Raw genomic sequence first — 20,874 nt, forward strand, 5'->3', positions numbered from 1 at the left:
TGGGTTCATTGACTCTCCACCTCCAATGGGGGACGGTCCACGAGGAGTAAGCCGAGATTCTTAAATGTAAGCATAGGTTTGATATGCACATCAAATTAAAGGTCTCTGTAAGTAGAATACAATGCCGCAAACCGGACCTCAAAAGGTTCATCCTAATAAAAAATTACAGGGGTGTTAAAATGTACAAAATAGTAATGTTGCTATTCTCTGCGTTTTATCGCGCAACTTTTTAAAAGTTCATTTCAAAACAATTTTTCTATTGCTGTTTATTCTTTAAAAGAAACTTTATTTTGTTTTGTTTAATGATTTTAAGGGATTACTGGAAGTCCGAGATCTAGGAGTTAACTAAAGGGTTTAATAAGAAGTCGATCATGTGTTGTGTCGCCTTGTAAGTATTTTATTTAAAGAATTGTTGTCTTACAAAGGTTTTAGACCCATTTATTTTTATTTCAACAGCGATTTCCGGTTCTAATATTGTACGATTCCGATACTAGTAGGTTGTTACTTACCCTTTTATTGTAGTAGATGCTCAAACTGATTGCCTGTTACTTCCTGACAGTAGTATAGTCTGTTAACAAATTCACTCCTTACACGGGTTAGGATTTCTGGTGTTACCTTCCTGCAGGCCTCAGTAATTCTGTTCCGAAGATCTTCCACACATGCGACTGGTGTACAATAAATCACAGACTTCACGTTGTCCCCCACAAAAAAAATCCAGTGGGTTCAAGTCAGGGGACCGTGCCGGCCATTCTATTGCCCCCGCGTCGTCCTATCCACTTCTCACGAAAATGTACATTAAAGGTAACTACGAACATTAACATCGTAGTGTGGAGGAGCACCGTCCTGCTGGTACCTTACTTCTTCTCGATTAAACTCCCCACCATTAGTGCGAATAGTATTTTCTATTAATGGATGAATATTATTTTGGAGCATATGTAAATAAACGTTCTCCATTTAAATTTCCGTCAATAAACAGTGGTCCAATCACGTGGTTACCAAAGAGACCTGACCAAACATTTACTTTCTGGGGGATACTGGGTATGATGTTCTCTGTGAACATGGGGATTAGAGTTATCCCAGTATCGGCAGTTGTGTCTATTCACTAAACCATTTTACGTAAAATGTACTCTCATCACTAAAGCAGATATTATTTACGGTTGTTAGATTTGCTATAATTAGTCTATCCATAGTTTCACAGAACTGCAATCTTCTGTCCGGGTCATCTTCATTTAATGCGTGATGTAGCATAATTTTGTAGGGATGAAATTTGTGCTTCTTCAGGGTAGTTATTGCTTTGCGTTGTGATACCCCGATATTGCCTGCTATTTGTCTCGAAGAGGTTTGAGGATTTTCCACAACTGTACAAAGAACCTCAAAATCAACTTCTTCTGACAAAGGAGGACGGCTTGAACGTTTTGCATCAGTAACGCAGCTACCAGTCTCTCTAAATTTTGTTATTAACTGCCTTAAATAGTTCTGCTAACAGGTCTTTCTGGATGGTTTTCATTAAATCGTCTCATTTTTTCGTGGTAATTATTCCCAGAAGCGCCAAACATAAACACCATAGAACCGGAATCGCTGTTGAAATAAAAATAAATGGGTCTAAAACCTTTGTAAGACAACAATTCTTTAAATAAAAATACTTACAAGGCGACACAGCACATGATCGACTTCTTATTAAACCCTTTAGTTAACTCCTAGATCTCGGACTTCCAGTGATCCCTTAAAATCATTAAACACAACAAAATAAAGTTTCTTTTAAAGAATAAACAGCAATAGAAAAAATTGTTTTGAAATGAACTTTTAAAAAGTTGCGCGATAAAACGCAGAGAATAGCACATTACTATTTTGTACATTTTAACACCCTGTAATTTTCATTAGGAATGAACCTTTTGAGGTCCGGTTTGCGACATTGTATTCTACTTACAGAGACCTTTAATTTGATGTGCATATCAACCTATGCTTACATTTAAGAATCTCGGCTTACTCCTCGTGGACCGTCCCCCATTGGAGGTGGAGAGTCAATGAACCCATGAAAAACAAGAATATTTAGGTCTAACGAATATTTATTTACGGAGTTTAAACCTCCTAACTTATACGGTTTAAAAAAAAGATAGGGGGGAAGGGACTTAAAACTCACCCTGTATAAAAAACAATTAGGAATTTCAGTGGTCTGTGGCACGCTACTACTAAAATCTTAAAATTTGTGCCCAATATGATTGGGCATATGATAAAATGATTGCTACTGTCCGAGCGATGATTTACAAATGTCAAACGGTATAAGCGAATCTAAAACTTTGAAACAGGTTCCAGATGAGTAACAAAAAAGTAGTGTTTCGGAGGCCCACTGTCAATTATGCACTGTGTGAGAAACAATCTAGAAAAAAAAATGCGATCGACAGAAGAATTAAAGGGGTCAATCATCCACGCCATAATTCTGGAGGAGATGGAAATGGAAGGGTAGCCAAAGGGTTACGTACTGAATGGGAAATGTTTAAACTTCAAACTTAGATAGCGCTCAGACTAATTTGAGCATCAGCTGACGAAACAAAATTACCAGAAAGTCACCTTATCAGTTTCCTAATCTCGCTGGCTGACACCGACATAACTACCATACAAGTAACGGATGGTTGGTTAATTGTGACAAAATAAAATATTTAATTTTTGAAAAATTCACGATTAGATATATTTGTCTCTTACTTCCAAGGGCGCAGTGTAGCGGGTACAACGGTTATCGCGAGATAACCGTATCGAGCAACGTCGAACGTGGCTGCTGCTTGGATGGGTGAGGACTGCTGAGCAATCCTGTCCTTGCAAGCAGCCAGCCTGCCCGGCCATTGGTGGTGGTTCGAAAGTCACCTTTAAGCCGTTGGTCCCCAGGTTAAGTGTTAGAGGGCTTTTTATCCCTAAGTTCGCCTGCTAAAATAAGACATCTTTACTTTACATCGACCCCTACCAAAGTTAGCGGGACTGTCAATAAAATCTTTCTTAGAGGAAATTTTTATAAAAAAAAATAGGTTATCAGGTTCTACTCGGACTATAGGTGGACTGTTAGGGCAGGACAATGTACCAACGCACTGTTATTATGGTAATATCGGGGCGAAATCTTAAATGAAGACGTTTACGACAGGAGCGTCGTAGACGCAGCAGGCCGCCGGCGCGGGGGCGCTATTTACGACCCGATACGACGGTCAACGGGAGCTCACTGGGTGCAGGTAATTTACCTTATATGCTAATGTCATTAGCTGGACCGATCGAACCCGGGAATTATGCGCCGATTATTAAAAACAGCCGGCCGGTATTCAATTTGTAAGCGCGCGGCCCCTTATTGTTTATTGTGTTGTCCAATCTATTCGGTGTGCTCGCGGGCTAGCGCCTGATGAAGTCCGTTGTACTGTAATCGAAACGTTGTGGATACAAGGATGATTTGTGGCCGTATTGGACCTCTCTACCGTGATCGGCCCGGGGGCATCCGAAGGAGATAAAAATCTTTTAAAAGGTTGTTTGTTTCTGTCCTACTCGCGTGTAATAATTCTGGTCGGTAACAAACGGTCGTATTTTCCTATTGATGACAAACCACGTGAGGGTCCGAAACACTTTACGGCCGACACGCTGTATATCACATCTCGTCAGGAGATTAAAATTTATACGAAAGTGTTACGCCATAAAACTGTGTTACAATCACTATAACGTCAGTAGTAAATTGATCATTATGTGAAAATGGCAACTGAAAGAGTTCCTAATTGTTGCGGTGTATACAGTGAAACAACTGTTAAGTATGAATGGTATAATTATGTCTTGTTCATTGTAGTAGCAGAAATGCCAAAAGAGTGAGGTAACACATATGGTTAGCTGATCGGTGGCCTGTATTGTTCCTAAAATATTTAAAATGCTGTTCATAACTTGTATAAATGGTGAACCCTTGAGTTGTGGAGACCGCCGATTCAGAATGGGGTGTGGAAGAACCTTTATACTGATTAGGGGAGGGAGACAATATCAAGCAGTACTGCTCCTCTTTCAAAATACCTCACGACTATTTTTTTCTTTATACTTTGAGCAGGGTTTGTAGTTTCGGAGTCATCATTCTCACGAGAGAATCTCAAAAACATTGCCCATTAGTTTCAGTTTGTGACTGTATATTTATGTGTCTATAAGCGTTGTTCACACTTATACTTTGGGCAGTGTTTTTAGTTTTAAAGTCATCATTCTCGTGACAGAATATCTAAAACATTGCCCGAACTACAAAGTTACTCTTTAAAAGACTAATACTAAAATGTTTTAATGTCTTGGATAAGTCTGGCATCATAATTAACAACTAAAAATATTTTATAACATTCTAATTCGGCTATCGTACAGTATTAGTCAAAACGGATCTAATTTTACCAAAATGATGAATAGTTTATATTTAATTCCGTTTTCTGTTTTATTCTACTTTTGCAAGCTTCAACGTGGATGCCTTTCAGAGTCAAATCTGTTGAAAAATATCGTAGAACAAAATTAAAATGTTTGAATGTTTATATACATTTGCAACACGTCTTCTCACTCAGTTTCTATTGCTATCTTAGATATATTCCTAAATAAAGCAAACACAATTTTTCTTGTAGACTTTGTATTACTTCAAAACACATCTAAATACATTTGCAATACAAGTTTTCTCACTCAGTGTCCATAGTTGTCATAGATGAGTCCATAAATGATAGAAACTTTACTTCTAGACATTGTAACCATTTACAGGAATTCTTAAAGCGATTACAACAAACATCTTCTCCCTTAGTTTCTTCACCTATATTGATATATTCCTAAACGAACGAAACCACCTTACTTCAATGTTTGCTATCCTTCACGACATGTCTCAACACGTTAGCGATAAGTATTCTTCATCCTGCACCTGCCACGTTCCTTGAGGGATGAAAGTTATCTGAACTTGTACGGTTCAGCGTGCTTGGACAATACTTTATCCAGAAAATGGCAACGTCTATAAAATTTTGGCATCTTTGATGAAATGGCCACATCGTTTGCAGCAACGCCGTACCGGAGGATCTACCGATCCCTCGGGACCGTAGGGTAATCAGGCCTACAGGACAAAGCAGGTGGGTGGACGTACGCGTCCGGAAGCCCTTCTAATCATTGAACACCTAACGAGGGCCAAATGATAAACTCGGATCCATCAAGGGCTGATGACACGGCAACGGCAACGGCAGCGGGCGAGGCTCGAGTGAAGAGAAGAGCGTCAAGCACATCCCGACAACAATTACGGCGCTAGTATAGGGCATCAATTAGTGTTTAATTATATAGCCGTTAATTAATTAATGGTAAGTTCATCAGAGACTTAATGAGTCGGGCCGGCCAAGTAATTAGAGTCGCTTACAATGTTCTGTGCTCTGCTCAGCTCGCTTTAATTTGATCGTTTCGACTGTCATTACCCCGCCGACATTTAGCTCTTGATCGATACCTTGGTACAGCTTCGACTCCGGCTCGGGCTTCAGCTTTGTTATGTTCGCTAGCGTGATAACGTGATCAACGCATGATCAATTTGCTTGTTACAAAAAGGGGAGCAAATTCAAAACAATCGGGTGCTCTAGGTACGGTTCCGGCTAATGTTTAGTACTCTTCGAGTTTTTGTACCGTAATTATAAGAAAATACTAGCAGTTACCCGCAGCTTTGCATCCAATTTCGCATACGAGCACTACTGGTTCGAGTGAATTATATTCCAACGCCAATGTTGAGTTTGCTTATTTCCACGATCAAAAAGATCTGTGAAAAATTGTATAATTATGGTCATTGTAATTTACTGTGATTTTAGTATCTTTTTGTTCCATTGTTGGTTTTGCCTTATTCACATACACCGGGCTGAGATGCCTACTTCTGTCAACGACAACTAAGATGGGTTTTATAACAGCTTTTAAATTTAAAGCAAAAGTTATATAATAACTTTATCTTCAATGTCTGCATTAAAGTACTGAACAAGCAATGCAAACGTAATATTAGCTAAAATGTATAGTTGAATATATATTTTTTCTAAAATTTTATTTTGTAATTTAGATATTTTCTTACTCTGTGTTCAACAGCGGTTGCAGATAAGGTTGAAGTTTAGCATCATGCTTACTGTATTGTTTTCACACTATAAATGGAAACCAATTGACAATGCTGGTCAATCATATAGTTGTGCTATCATAAAATAATGTTTACATAAAAAAGTTAGTTTCCCGATCAAGAAAATATATATGCATACACAGATCTGAGAAGCCTACTTCTAACAAAAGACAACTAAGATGGGTTTTATAATTGTCTTTAAATAATTAGTAAAATTTTGTAACTTTGTCTTTTATATATAATACTTAATATTTGCTAAAAATATGCAGTTAAGTATATTTTTACTAAAACTTTTAATTTTATCATCCGGATATTTCAAACTCTGTGCTTATACAGCAGTTGCAAAAAAGGTAAAACGGTTGTTACTATTAAAATTACCCTATGCGTTCATACTATAAATCTAAAATAACTGATAATAATAGTTAAATAAATTAAAAATATGGTTTTGCTGTCATAACACAATGTTTACAAAGAACAGTTGATTGGGTGTAACAGAATCTTTAGATTATTATGCCACAACGTTAGATACCAAAATGGGATTTTCGCTACTTTAGGGACCAGTGGGCGTAGCCCGAAGGGATTTTCAACATAAGAATAGGCTATACTCATACCAGGGACCATAAGAGTGTCACTGTAAAGTTACAGTACAATCGGTTCAATAGTTTACGCGTAATCAAAAAAACAAAGAAAGGCACTTTCGCAACAAAGGCATTTATAATATTGTTAAGATCTGGATAGAGTGTTTAGAACCAACTATTGAGAATTCACAATGTGGGGAAAATGTGCACAATATACCACTGTAACATTTACCGACCACTTAACGTTTGTCTATTTTTTCGATACTGACACTATTTACAAAATTTTTATCATGTCTGCTATAGAATACCAAGGGTAGTTACGTCTTGCTAACATATGATATCGAAAAATCCTTTGAGAGGGTCACTTTTTAATGCACAGTGGTTGGATATACATGCACAAAAATGTTAACTAACCATCTGAAAACTACTTTTTATCACCACGCAAACGTGTATGAATTAGTTGAATATCAACAAATTATAAATATATCCATTAATGATGTTTTATACAGAGTGCATGTATCAAGTAAAAATTGTGGAAATGCTTCAAAGGAGGAATGTTTTCTGAAATTTATTGCTCCATTTTAACTATCTGGCTTGTGGATAAATTACTATTACCTGTTAAAATTACGTAAGGGCTTACATTGTGTATATCTATACGATTATAATTCAATATTATACAGAGTTGGAAATTAGCCACTGATAGTACAAGGAAATAGATTGTACCACACTAATTATGGCGCGTAATGAAGGTTATGTGGGACAAAACATTCTTGAAAATTAGTACGTACAGGTGAATAAAGTGCTCGTACACTAAGTGGATTTTAAAAATAATTTTGCACGACGAAACGTCAATTTTGGCCAGTAAAAACGGCCAATTCAACAGATTCACTAGTTACAAATTCGAAGACAACGATATGTAAAGAAAGCACTGCTTCGTTGTTTAAACTTTGTATATCTGGTTTGTTTTTTAAATTGTAGTACAGTATATGATTGTTGGTTGACACTTTTTACAATTTCAGAGTCATTCTCTTTAAGATAAATAATAATATGTTTTATCACTCCATTTTGAGCAATTTTAATTTTGAAAATAAGAAAAATGGCTAATGATAGGAATGTGATTTTTAAACATTGTGAGATGAATTACGACTTTTTGTGGAGTGATTTTTGTTATATACCCTAGTACAACTAATGAAATGTCATTTTTAATTAAATTACATTAAGAATATTACACTTCATCTTTCATAAAAATACTTTTAAAATTTCATACCCCAATATTTATCCGTTTTCCGTATGCAGGATTACAAGATTATTACCATGAACTCCAAATGGCTACGATTCCATGAAATAAAACAATATTTAAAAGGTTTTTTTTTCAGGAAATGCGAATTATAAAGTTGTGGTAAATATATTTTAACTTTTTAACTATTTCAAACTAACACAGATTGTACCACCTTGAAGTTGGGGGAGTTCCGAAATTATCATTGAGCACATTATTTATGAAAAGGTCATAATCTTAGAAACTTCAAATTACATGGAAAATATGGAAGAAATTACTATTTAATATCTCAAGTGTCCACCATTTAAAAGAACTTGATGAGTAATAAAGATCGATTTTGGAAGAAGCTTGTTCTCAAGACTGAACCCTGCGGTAGTCCACACCGCCGTGGCGACACCTCGCGACTCGGCGACCCGATCCTCTTCTTTTCCGATCCCATCAGACCCGGACCTCAGCGCCCAGTTCGACTCTCAAATGAGCGCGTTATTGGTCATAAAAATCAATCGCGGCCGGGGTTTACGAGTTACCACAAATTTTTCTCAAGTGGTCCAATTAGGATGGAGCGTTGCCGTGGCCGGCCCGCCCCCTGCCGCACGGGACTATAAATCCAACACCTCGCCTGTTAATTGTGGTTTATTACGGATCCTCGGTGTATTTATCGCGGCGATAATTACCGGTAATTTATGAAAGAATGTTCCACAACGACTAATGACGGGCAACATGAGCCGGGCGGTCACCGTTGAGCTGCAGCAACTAACCGGACCGCTCTGCGCATGCGCAACCAGCCAGTCGGGGTTATGCGAACTGCTGTTGCAACAAATGTTCCGACAGTCTGACAGTCCTTATACATGTACGAAAATGTCAGAATATGGTTTCAACTTGATGAAATCGCTTTATTGAATCATCAATCCTGTCGTTAAACCCAGATTTTGTACAATAAAGAACCAGGAGACATGCCCAAGTATTTGAATAAGATAAAAAATTAATATTGCATATTTCATACCAGCTTACATATAAGTTGTAGTTTCTGCAGCACCATACTGTAGAACAATGGGATTCCTGTAGTGGCTTATTAAAAATGTCTACCTTTACACGTTCGTCCATTTCAATAAACAACAATGAAAGATAAAACTAAGCAGAACTTATTTGCTATAGCTACTCCAATCACCATCATCGTCACTGTTTTTAAATTAATGCTTTTACATAACTTAAACCTCGGAACCCCCGAGGCCGTGGTTGGGTGGCATTACAAACCTCTCCTCGTTTCATTTCCCCATTTCCTAATGTATGTTTATTGCAGAAATAATAATTACTGCTTTGTAACTATGAAATACGAGTCAGCAGAGGTGTCTACGTAAAAAATGTAAAGTTTCTCTTAAAGTCCGTAACAAAATGCCAATGGCGCAGTGAAGCGGGTACGGCGGTTATCGCAAGATACCGAATCAAGCAACGCAACGTCGAGCGTGGCTGCTGCTTTTATGGGTAACCGCTGAGCGATCCTGTCCTTGCAAGCAGCCCGCCTGCCCGGCCGTTGGTAGTGGTTCAGAAGTCACCTTTAGGCCGTTGATCCCCGGGCTACGTGTTAGAGAGGGCTTCTTAGCCCTTATTGCTGTACGAGTAGTTGATGTTTAAAATTTTAAACTTTTGACCAATCCGTTCACATACTTTTTACAACTGCACGCAAAACATGGTTATTATGAGACCGGTTCTCGTGACGAAAATTGATTCTCTGCAAGATTGGAGTTGGATTGACAATCAATAATGGGAAGGCTGAGAGTAATGTATAAGGTGTAAATTCGTCTTGGGCCATTCAATCACCACACACAGACCGAACCGACTGTCAAGGGCAGGGGGCGTGAAATCAGCCCTTTGCTGGACTGAGGGCGGTCTGGCTCGGACAAACAGTGATCTTCTCCCTCGCCTCTCACAGGGTTTCAGCAGTACTTTAGGAGTGCTTAGGAGAAAATAATAAGACGTTTTTGTTAAGACTACCAGTATAACCATAGCTTAACAGTTTTAATAAGCAGTACAAAATTAATTTAAAATTAATATTATTTCTCTACTATTTTCTCATTGCCATCATAGTTACTTAAGACCAATTTAAAATTAGCTAACGCTCAGCCAAATCCATAGTGACACGCACCATCACTGACCTCAATGTTCTTTATATAGAAATGAAGGTGCATGCAAAATTTCTAGTATGTAGGTCAATTCGTTATCATATTATATGATTTTCCGGACAGACTGAAAACCTGAAATAAAGTGGATGTGAATTGCATTCGTGACACAATTGTTCACAATTGACAATGTTTTATAAAATTAAATATTTTGACCTTAGTATGTAACAGTGCAATAACTGGATTGCCCATAATAGTTTTCTTTTCGGAAATGCAAATTTCAATTATATAACTGAATGGCCCCATATTTTGAGACTGATCTAGATATGACAAGATACGCTTATTTATTCTTTAAGGTAATTTTCAATGACTTATTCATTGTAAGAAACAGTCGTCATGAGACTACATAGAGCACACACACTCATTCTACACAAAATTGAACTTATATTCACTATATAATTGATTGATGTCCTGTCCCTTAAACATCCATTGGTAATGCATTATGAAATGAAAATATCACTCAAAATTCAGCTGAGAGGAGTTTCGTACATACATAAAATCAGGATTTACTGCAAAAATTCAGAGATTTCTAGTAACTGGCAAAACAGAAAGGTTCACGGAGACAACTCTATATAGGGAACACGATGATGAGATCTTAACCTCCACTTGTTGCAACGAAGGGGTTCAAAAAATTGTTTGGATTTTGATAAAAATGTTAAGTAAATTTCTGACCCACGGGTGTAAAAGAGCGGAAGCGTAGGGCATATCACAGTGTTTGTAGAGTACGAAACTACCACTACGTTAAAGGGTTCAGTCCACGGCGCTACCACCCTACCCGCCTGTGTGCCAGTGTTTCACTAATTGAATCGACCCAAGACGATATTTACACCTTACACACGTTGTAGCTGTAACTGTACACCATCTCGGCAACCTCTGTAGACCTCTATCGACTCTGCTTCTTCTCTTCTGGCTATCTCCGTTGTAACTTTGTCAACTGAATTGTCACGTGACACGAGAAACAACTAATTTTATTAGTTGTTGATGATACATTTTGTTAATGTAGATTTGTTGAAAACAAGGAAATTTATTATGGTGTTTACTACAGACCACTTAAAATTAATTTTCAGAACCATGGCTATACGTTAATGAACTAATACACTTTAAAATTAAAAATCTGTTTACAGTCAATAACGAGTTTTGGAAAGTTATTGAGAACACTGTATCTCATATTAATTGAAAATAAATAACTAAGTTATAGAACCGAAGTGCAACTCCCACATCATGTAAATCTGATGTTATCTACGATTCCAGGTATAAAGAAATACTACGAATTAATTTTAAGAAATATAGTACATCCCAGCTCAACCTTGGGTGGTTAAGGAGTATTTGTTTTCCAAATTGGATTTTCGCAGTTGTAAATATTGCCAGGACCAGAACTCTCGTCTTTCGGATTCCACGTAAAAATTGTAGGAGCCTCTCCATTGTTTTTCTTTTCAAATGAGACGCCGATCCTCCGATAAGCCTTATTTGCCTGTCCTCATGGGCCACTGGCGTGTGCGAGGATCTTATCAAACAGAATAGAGGGAGAGTCGATACAGAACAAGGTCGATGATACTGACAAAAGTGCTACGGTCACAGACAGGATTTGAGCCTACGCACAGATCCAAAGCGCAGCGCTTTAGACCACTCGACTATCGGCACTCCCAGTATTTTAGCTTTGCATCAAGACCTTCATTGAAACAATATGAAAATTTAGAAAACTTCTTAGGCGTGCCGTGAAATTAAAGCTCGGTTAAAGAACCACGTAAAACATTGTCCGGTAAATGTACACTTGGATCAACAAAAATCCTACATTTAAATAACAACGGCCTATAATTAATTGCCAAAGCTTGACTGCTGAAGATTACTACTATATGGCCACACCACAGTAAGGCCAACGTTGGAGGGTCAGCGGGAGCAATTTCACGGGCACTGCCTTCCCCCCCTCCCCCCGCCAGCCAACTTGCTTTTTACTTATTGTTAATTGAACACGGTCCGATACAAGTGGTATCTAAACACCTTCTGGCTTGTTTGACCCTTATCCTCCATTGCCGCCGAGTCTTTTACACAACAATCATCTTATTATAAGTCGACGAATAAAGGAAAGGATAATAGGATGTCGGAATTTGCATAGTTATAAGTTACAAAAAATATATCAGTACGCTTCGAGGGTTAAGATCTACCTTCTTCTTTAGGTTTCATAACACCATGAGCGCGGCAATGGATTGGCACTGACAATTTACGTTTTCATCAATAGCATGAAGTCCAAATTGGAAAAACTGGAGAGCAGTCTCTAGACTGCCATCCTTTAGTTTTAGTTCCTGATCAACGAAATTGAACACGATTTTTCGTGCACGTTCCTGTAATCGTGTACTTTACGAATAAAATACTGAAAATTTCATAATATTATTATTATGGGCAACTTTATTGAAAAAGAAAAGTCAAGGTATTTCAAGGCAATTTATAGAAGTTATAGTGGAAATTAAAAGAGCACGTGTACATTAACAGAAAAGGTAAAGAACTGGAACAGCAGCAACTAATGAAGTATGACAGTTGTTGTAAGAAAACAATGACAAAATGGAGAATTATTAAAACAAACACACTGTTGGATTAGACGCTTGTCTCTGTGTTGTGAGACACACGGAGGAAGTAAAGCGTGCTCCAGAAAAGAAAAGGCGGATGAATGAATCGTAGATGAATGTCGTGATGTCGATGTCCAGTTGGCAAAACAGTCGATGTTGATGAAACAAAGGATCAGTACGTTAATAGATTCCGTGGAACAATCCAGGAGACTTACTGAACCGGAAATCGTAAAACTCGAAATAGAAATTTGTTACACAGGGTACAATAAAATATCCGCGAAGTCACCAAGGCTGACACTGACCCAAAGTCAATCAGATTGTATAACTCTTGGATTGGAAGGATAAACTCATGAGGGATTGACATACTTCCGAAAGCTTCTTTAGTTATGAAATAAATCCTGTCACAGATAACTCTTTGAAACCTATCCGAGCGGATGAGGCTCCAGCATTGTTATCCTGTTTTACAAATCCATTATGATGGTTTACGTTTCTAACGATCTTTTAACGACCGTAAATTATGAGGCTGTTGATTGTTTCATGATAGTGTTCCAGTTTTCCTGCAGCCGAAGCTGACCGTAATTGAGTTTACTTTGAACCATTGCAATTACGAAATCGTTGGTCAATGCCAGAAAATCGATAGTCCTATAACTGACATATGTACGTAAAAATTCACAAGTTTTGAAACATCAAGAATTAAAGTCGGACTCTTAAAAAGATCAACGTTTGTGCATCGTCATTTCGAAATCATTGGGCAAATTGAGCAAATCGATAGTCCTCCGATTGACATCTGTACGTCAAATTGCACCAGTTCTTCACCCATTTCAAGAATTATAGTCCGACTTCTTAAAAGATCGAAGTTCGCGAACGGAGTTGGATACAAATCGAAGTTGATTGGCCGGCGGCGACCAGTCATCGCCAGCCGGGAAGAACTTCTATCGTCGTACAAGCTCTATCTGTTTACATAGGAAACTTATCAATTAGTGGACCAGCTAGTGTTTACTGTATTCTCGTTTCTGATACCATATGCGTTTTCAGAACCTTATTTCTTTTTCAACTTGACACAGACTGAATCACAGAATCTATTTGTTCCCCATTAATCGTTTTATGAAACTGTGTCACTAAAAGGATTTTGTGCAAAATATAAAAAGGGAACTGATTTCTGATGTTTGGATATTTTTTTTCGGTTCGGGTTCCTGATTTAACATTGTTAACTTTCACCAGGAACACGTCTATGTATACAAAAGATTATTTCCCTTTGTTCATGTTACACCTTCTCGCGTTAAAGAGAGCATGAGCTGGACGAGTTAATCTGCAATAGTGCTTTTGCTTTTAAATAGAAACCTGTAATAATAATGACATTGACAATAATTTCTCAGTTCCATGGGCAGGCAGGCTATAATAAACTCTCTGGAAGTGTGTGTGCATCACATAACATGATAAAACGTTTCCAAAACGGCTTAAGTGCTGAATATAGATACGATTTTTTCGTGAAGGTGAGAGGGTTTTCGGTCACTTGCCATAGTTCAGTCATACCTAAGAAATGAGAAGACTATGTTTTGGATATGCATTCTGACCTCTTCCTAAAAATCCATATTTTAGACGGAGTGTTCAATGTGGAGCATTTAACCGTTGGAAATTAACCATAAATCGGTTTTTCAATATAAACAGACCTATTTACCGTATAATTCATAGATTTTGAGAAACATTTTGAGCCTTTCCTCGTCTATACATGTTAGGGGCTGTCAAATTGTGTAGTGAGAGTAGTGAAATATTTGGTGAGATACAATCCACGCTGCCATCGCCGGTCGGAGAGGGTGGTCTGTTTGAGGGTCAGTGTGGGCTAATTTCACGGCCACTGCCCGTCGCGCCCCCGGCCACCCCTTCCACGCCCGGCAACTTGCTTTTTACTTATTGTTAATTGAACTGGCCAGCCGAGGTATCGGAAACTACTGCGATGTTACCTCCTCCACGGCCTCCTGCAGCTGCGGGGTGTTCAGTTCCTGTTATTGTGCCACTGTCCACTTCTACAGTCTAGAGATAATTATATCCATGGAAGACTCGTCTCTAGGGGTGGTTTCGAGGTAATCCAGGATTATTTCCCCCAAATTCGCGCATTTCTACTATTACAATGGAACAAAATCCAAATTTTAAAGGACGTTCTCCACTTTGATATCAAAATCATACTTTACGAATACAAAAACCCTTTTTAGTGACCTTAAGGTGACACAATATTATGTTGGTTATAAACCTTTTAAGATGGTAAAATCTATTTTGGGTTTGTAAAATATTTGTTTGTGTTAAATTATTTAAGCTAACTTCACTAGGTACAAAAAAATATGAAAAGTATTTCCTACTCTAGCTCTTTATGAAATTACCAGCACTTCATGTAAGAAAATTAGACAATACGTTAATCGGTCCAAAATAACAACGGCTGAAAATAAAAATGTTTAATTTTTACAATATGTACACAAGTTGTAACTTCAGGGAGTGACATGTTTTTTACAAATAATTTATGACGTAACGAAGTCATATTTTAAAAGGTTAATGTAGATAATTTAAGAAATCGACACGTATTTAAATATTTTGTCTTGCCAAAATCAATACGGTTTACAAATAAAAACAACATGTCAACCCCTGACAATACAACTCACGTATATCCTGTCAAAGTTACACATTGTTATCTTCAGTCGTTTTTATTTGGGGCTGATTATAAAATTGTCTCATTTTCACAATTTAAAGGCCTGTAAATTACTCGACTGAGAGAACATTTCTACTTTTCTATCCATTGAGAATTGATATTTAAGGGCTGTGAATTTAAAATAAAACGTATTATACATGAAAGGAATATCATCATGTTCTAATGGCCATAAAATTTCTGAACGCTTCATTGTAATGTTGTAACCCATTAACGCCTAAATCTTGTGGTTTTGTTGAAATCTAAATATGATATACATCTACAACTGTACTTAAGTCTCCTTGTATCAGATGTATATGTGATTTCAAAAAAAGTTGTCTACCAGTCTTTGAAATACTTTGGCATGCCAAAGGTGAACATAAGGTCAAAAACAGGAAAATGGGGTTTGAATGCGACGTGATCAGGGGTGTCCTCTAGTAAAGTTTAATATAATTACTTCTCAACTTCAATAAAACTTGTCTAGTTTTGCTTTAAAGTTAAGAGACTAATGAAGTACATCTTGCAAAGCACTTCTCCCTTTCGATATTGGTGTTCACTAGTTTAAGAATCAATTTTAACAATCTTAAGAAACAAATTAGATTGTTACTGACTGCTGTTTAATACTTAGATAACTTGACTAAACATATTTTTATCTGTAATAATCTCTGCAACTGATGCTCTATAATTGTAGAAATGTGAAGGAAACAGGATTTTCCGGACATTTGCCATCGTTAAGTGAAAGAAAAATCAGTAACTACGTTTCGAGATCTGCAATCTGATCTCTTCTTCAGGTGAATAACTAACCTAACACATAATTATAAACTAGGTTAAAATAAACAAATCATACCAGATCTTTGTGACACGCCTATGTCAGGAATCACAACCACGTGTAGAAATGTGGTTAAACGAAAAATTCTCGAAATTGCAGTTTTTAAACACATTCCACAAACAGCTGTCTCTTTGAAAGTGAAAATGGTCAATTAATTATCTAAGAGATTTCCGAAAAGCAGGTGAGTGCAAAATTAGGAATTTATTTTCAACTTCTGTAACCCTTATGCACAAAAGTTTGCTGAAAAAGGCTAGTACATCGCTATTTTTTGTAGAGTTTCTTCTATACTAATGGCATTTAGAGCGATTGTAACAAGTTTTTCGAGGGAAAACGGTGATAAAGCAGTTCCGAAACTTTGAAAAGATCAGCTTGATACATCGTGCAAACAGAACCACGAAGTACGGGGAGGAAACCGAGCGATCCCTGAGTCCTGTAGGGATTGCAAGGATCGATGCCCAAGTATCAAAACTTAATCGCATCACTTATACTTAGTCAGTAAGCTACTTAGAGTCAACGGGCAATTGTAACTTGGCGTCTGCTCGTAATTCCGAGCGGTGTAACCTGACCACCGAGAAAAATCTTTCTCAGAATTTTTGTCGCATAACCTCATCAGGGTTTATGTAACAATTCACAGAAATTATTACTAATGGGCTCAATATCGTGTATAACAAAAATTCAGTATTGGCAAGAATATTAAAATAATATGTAATAAAAATACAATTTTCATAATGCAGACTTTGGTTGATATCAGCTACTTGCTCTGCTTTGTCAATAATTTGTTATAACCAATCAGCTGATAGTAAGTTTGGATTGAGAATGGCTGTCTGAGCATGAATATTATACTAATCGGCTGCCTTAAACCAAACTATCACAAAATTAATATTGGGACTTTGGAATTCCGGGGGGCAGAGCCAGTCAGGTGTATTTCAAATCCAAAGATTTTTTTTAGATAACCAAAATAGTCCAACAAAAACAAGATATTCTTTCATTTACCAAACACAAGTTTGGCTCTACCGATGCTGTTTTATGTCACTATCTTAGTGTATAATCTCAAAACAACTAATTACAATATTCGTGAATTTAGGAGCTATGACATTATATGCTGTGAGATTAGGTGGTATAGAACGGTTTTAAACTTTATTTCACACATAATTGTTGCGTATTAGTTCAAACCAAGTTTTGGTGGGTGAGAGGTAGGCTAACGCTGCTTTTCTTCCAAGAGGCTCATAAGTTGGCAATTTTGGCAATCTCTGTTAGATTTAGGCGGTATGAGATTATATTCAACGAGATTAGATGCTATAGGTCGGTTTCAAGCTTTATTTTACACATAATTGTTTCGTATTGGTTCAAACCAAGTTTTGGTGGGTGAGAGGTAGATGAACGCTGCTTTTCTTCTAAGAGCCTCATAATTTGGTAATCTGGCAATTTTTGGCAATCGCTGGTGGATTTAAACGGTATGAGATTATACTCTATGAGATTAGGTGGTATAGGACGGTTTCAAACTTCATTTCACAAATAATTGTTGTGTATTGGTTTGAACCAAGCTTTGGTAGGTGAGGGCTAAACTAACGCTGCTTCCCTTCAAAGAGGCTCATTATTTGGCAATCTTGCAATTTTGGCAATCGCTGTTGGGTTTAGACGGTATGAGATTATGTTCTATGAGATTAGGTGGTATAGGACGGTTTCAAACTTTCACATATAATTGTTGCGTATTGGTTCAAACCGATCTTTGACTAAGGCTGCTTCCTTTCTAAGACACTCGTAATCGGTTAACGTTGGAACGAATAAGGTGGAAGTAAAAAGAAGTATTATATACTTTGAAATTATATTCACGATTTTCCCCCTAGCATACCAACATGCGCACGTGGAATCGGTTAAGTAATTTGGAAAACTGATTATCTGACGTTAGATAAGGCAATCAAGGTATGCATGCAATAATAAAGAGTTCTTTTATGTCTCACCGTCGATAATTACTCGTAGTAAGTCTAATAACCTACTTTGTTTCAAGTGGAGATATGATAAGAGGAATTAGTATTTAACTGTGGCACTTTTTAGATTCCGGCAAATTCGTATCTCGTAATAGTAAGCGTTGAGATTGTGGATGGCTAATTGAACTGTGTGAAGCACTTGACAATTTTCTGTTGGTACTTAAGAACTGTAGTATATGGCTATATCAATGACGTTTAAGATTCCGATGAAATACAAAGTTATTGCATTGACATTAATGGATTCCGTATAACCGAAAATTAATCGATGTTCCATAAGAACATCGATTTGGGAATTCAGCACAAATTATATATCAAAACCTAAAAGTTCTAGCACAAATTATCTAATTTTGAAACGCAGAGTACTTATCCGGAAGTTGATACTTGCTTAAATTGCAATCTGTCAGAACTTATCTCAATCCTTTCGAATCACAAATCAAATTGTAAAAGAAACAAATATGATGCTAGTCGGCAGCAGCCTAAGCCTAAGAACTGAGAGAATAATAGTTAGTACAAAGCAAAGTTTATATGTTGCAAAAAACATACATGTGCTGTTTTCAATTAACAGGCTGAATGTTTTCACCATGACTACATAAAAACGATTGGCATTATAGACTGCGTTAGTCATGCTGATTTCTTTCTTGATTACTAATCTTACTTAAGAATTTATACCTATTCGTTCCGCTATGTCTTTTCCACAGTGTCACTTCTTACGTTTTTTGCACGCACACACCTTATAGATGTCATAAACGGCTTGTAAAATAGTTTTATTCGTCTCCTGTGGTCTTTAAAGGGGAGAAAATTGGTTCAATAATTTGTAAAACAATGCATTGCATAGCGTTGCAATATTCGTTATATATAACTCCACATTATAGGGTTATCTGTAAATTGGTATAAAGAAAAGTCAACTAGATCCTTTAAAAAAATGTTTTTATTGCCATACAGGTGTTTCGGTCCACATGTGTATATTTACTTGTTTATTATTTATTTAGAGTTAATGTACACTGATCTGGTTGAATACCGAAACACGTGTACGGCAATAAAAACATTTAAAACAAGGGTTCTAGTTCACTTTTTATTATACTAATATATAATAAGTATATATATATATATATATATATATATATATATAGATATATATATATATATATATATATATATATATATATATATAATGCTCTTTTTTTAAGGAGAAACCGATCCCGCCTTATTCTGCCCGTCCTCATGGGCCACTGGCATGTGCGAGGATCTTATAAAACGGAATATGGGGGAGAGTCGATACAGTACAGGGTAGATGGTACTGATAAAAAGTGCAACGGTCACAGACAGGATTCGAACCTACGCTATCTCTAACTCAGACTCACAGTCCAATGTCTTAGACCGCTAGTCCATTGGCACTCCCACGTATAGAAGCTAAAATCGGGAATATTAGACTCATAAGTAAAGCCTCTTTTCAAAAACTACCCGACCACAGGATGCAGACTCATTCGAAATTTCATTCTTCTACACAGGAATTGCAACGTTTCATTAAATCAATCAAAACAACTCACCTCAGACTTCAGATTGATAGGCTCGTGGACGGACGGCTCATGTTCTCTCTTGACGTGAGGGTGAGGGTGCGGAAGGGGATGAGGTGGCGGGGGAGCGGTGGCTGTGGCCAACATCACGGAGTCCTCACCGGCCGCCATCTCACACAGCCATCCCTCTGGAACACGAGCGGGGTTAGGCACAGGGACCCACGGACACAACAACAACAGATGGGCTAAGTGAGTACATACCTGTAACCGTTACTTCTGATACCGTTACTCGGCGATACTCGTTACAAATACTAGATACTTGAAATCAGTACATCCGTACATGTAACGCTTAAAATACTCAGTATTTTCATTCTCTTTCCTTTCAAAAAGGTTTTATTTCACAGTATTTACAAAATTTAAAAGATATTTATACAAACCAAACACATCAAACGATATAAAACCATCGATCATAAAATATTTACAGACTTAAAAATAATTAAATAAAAATATATCCTTCAAACAAACTAAATGTAAACTTAACAATATAAAAAAAATTTACTACAAAAACAAAACTCAATAATTGTGAAATAATATGGAACATCCAATAGGCAAGAGCCCGATGAAGGATGCACATCAGATGAAACTAACATGGTAATACAAAACTCAAAGAAGGGTTGAAAAGAAGGGTTGAACCGCTACATAAACAATATATTAATAAGAAATCCATTCAAAATCTATGAAACGAGTCATGGACGGAAATATAAAAAGATTAATTGGAATTAACTATAAAATGTTTAAAAACGAACTAAAATATACATATTATCATTATTTCATTGTACACTTCTCAGAAAGCACTCGCAATTATCCAACGATAATTTAACGGAAATAAGATTAAGCAATCTTGGAGGATTAAAAGTAAAAAATATGTTTGAAAACAGTTAGATTAGGCTTTGAAATCGGAACAAGCAAACTTCTGAAATTATATCTAATGTTACGTGTGAGGGCCGGGTTGGAGCTTCTCATGAAAAATAGTTTCAATACATTATACATTTCTGCTTCTTTGAATAAGGTCTAATAAACTGTTACACTGTGTGTCCTTTAATTTTAATTTTCTTAGTGTATTTTTGGTACATTAAGACAGTTTTGTATTATGAAAAAATTAAATGAGCTCTCATTTGAAGTA

The 20,874-nt window shown here is 36.9% G+C and overlaps 1 protein-coding gene across 4 annotated transcripts in view; it reads right to left on the minus strand.

Moving 5' to 3' along the window:
- Positions 1-20,874, minus strand: part of LOC124366361 (POU domain, class 6, transcription factor 2-like) — a 187,338-nt gene that overhangs the window by 123,399 nt on the left and 43,065 nt on the right. For all 4 annotated transcript variants that reach the window (XM_046822863.1, XM_046822861.1, XM_046822862.1 and 1 more), the window contains exon 2: positions 19,725-19,879. In XM_046822863.1, the coding sequence (XP_046678819.1) occupies positions 19,725-19,862 (138 nt within the window). In that variant the 5' untranslated portion in view covers positions 19,863-19,879. The remainder of the gene's footprint in view (positions 1-19,724; positions 19,880-20,874) is intronic.

Source organism: Homalodisca vitripennis, chromosome 7, assembly GCF_021130785.1.
Source record: "Homalodisca vitripennis isolate AUS2020 chromosome 7, UT_GWSS_2.1, whole genome shotgun sequence".
Classification (NCBI taxonomy): Eukaryota; Metazoa; Arthropoda; class Insecta; order Hemiptera; family Cicadellidae; genus Homalodisca; species Homalodisca vitripennis.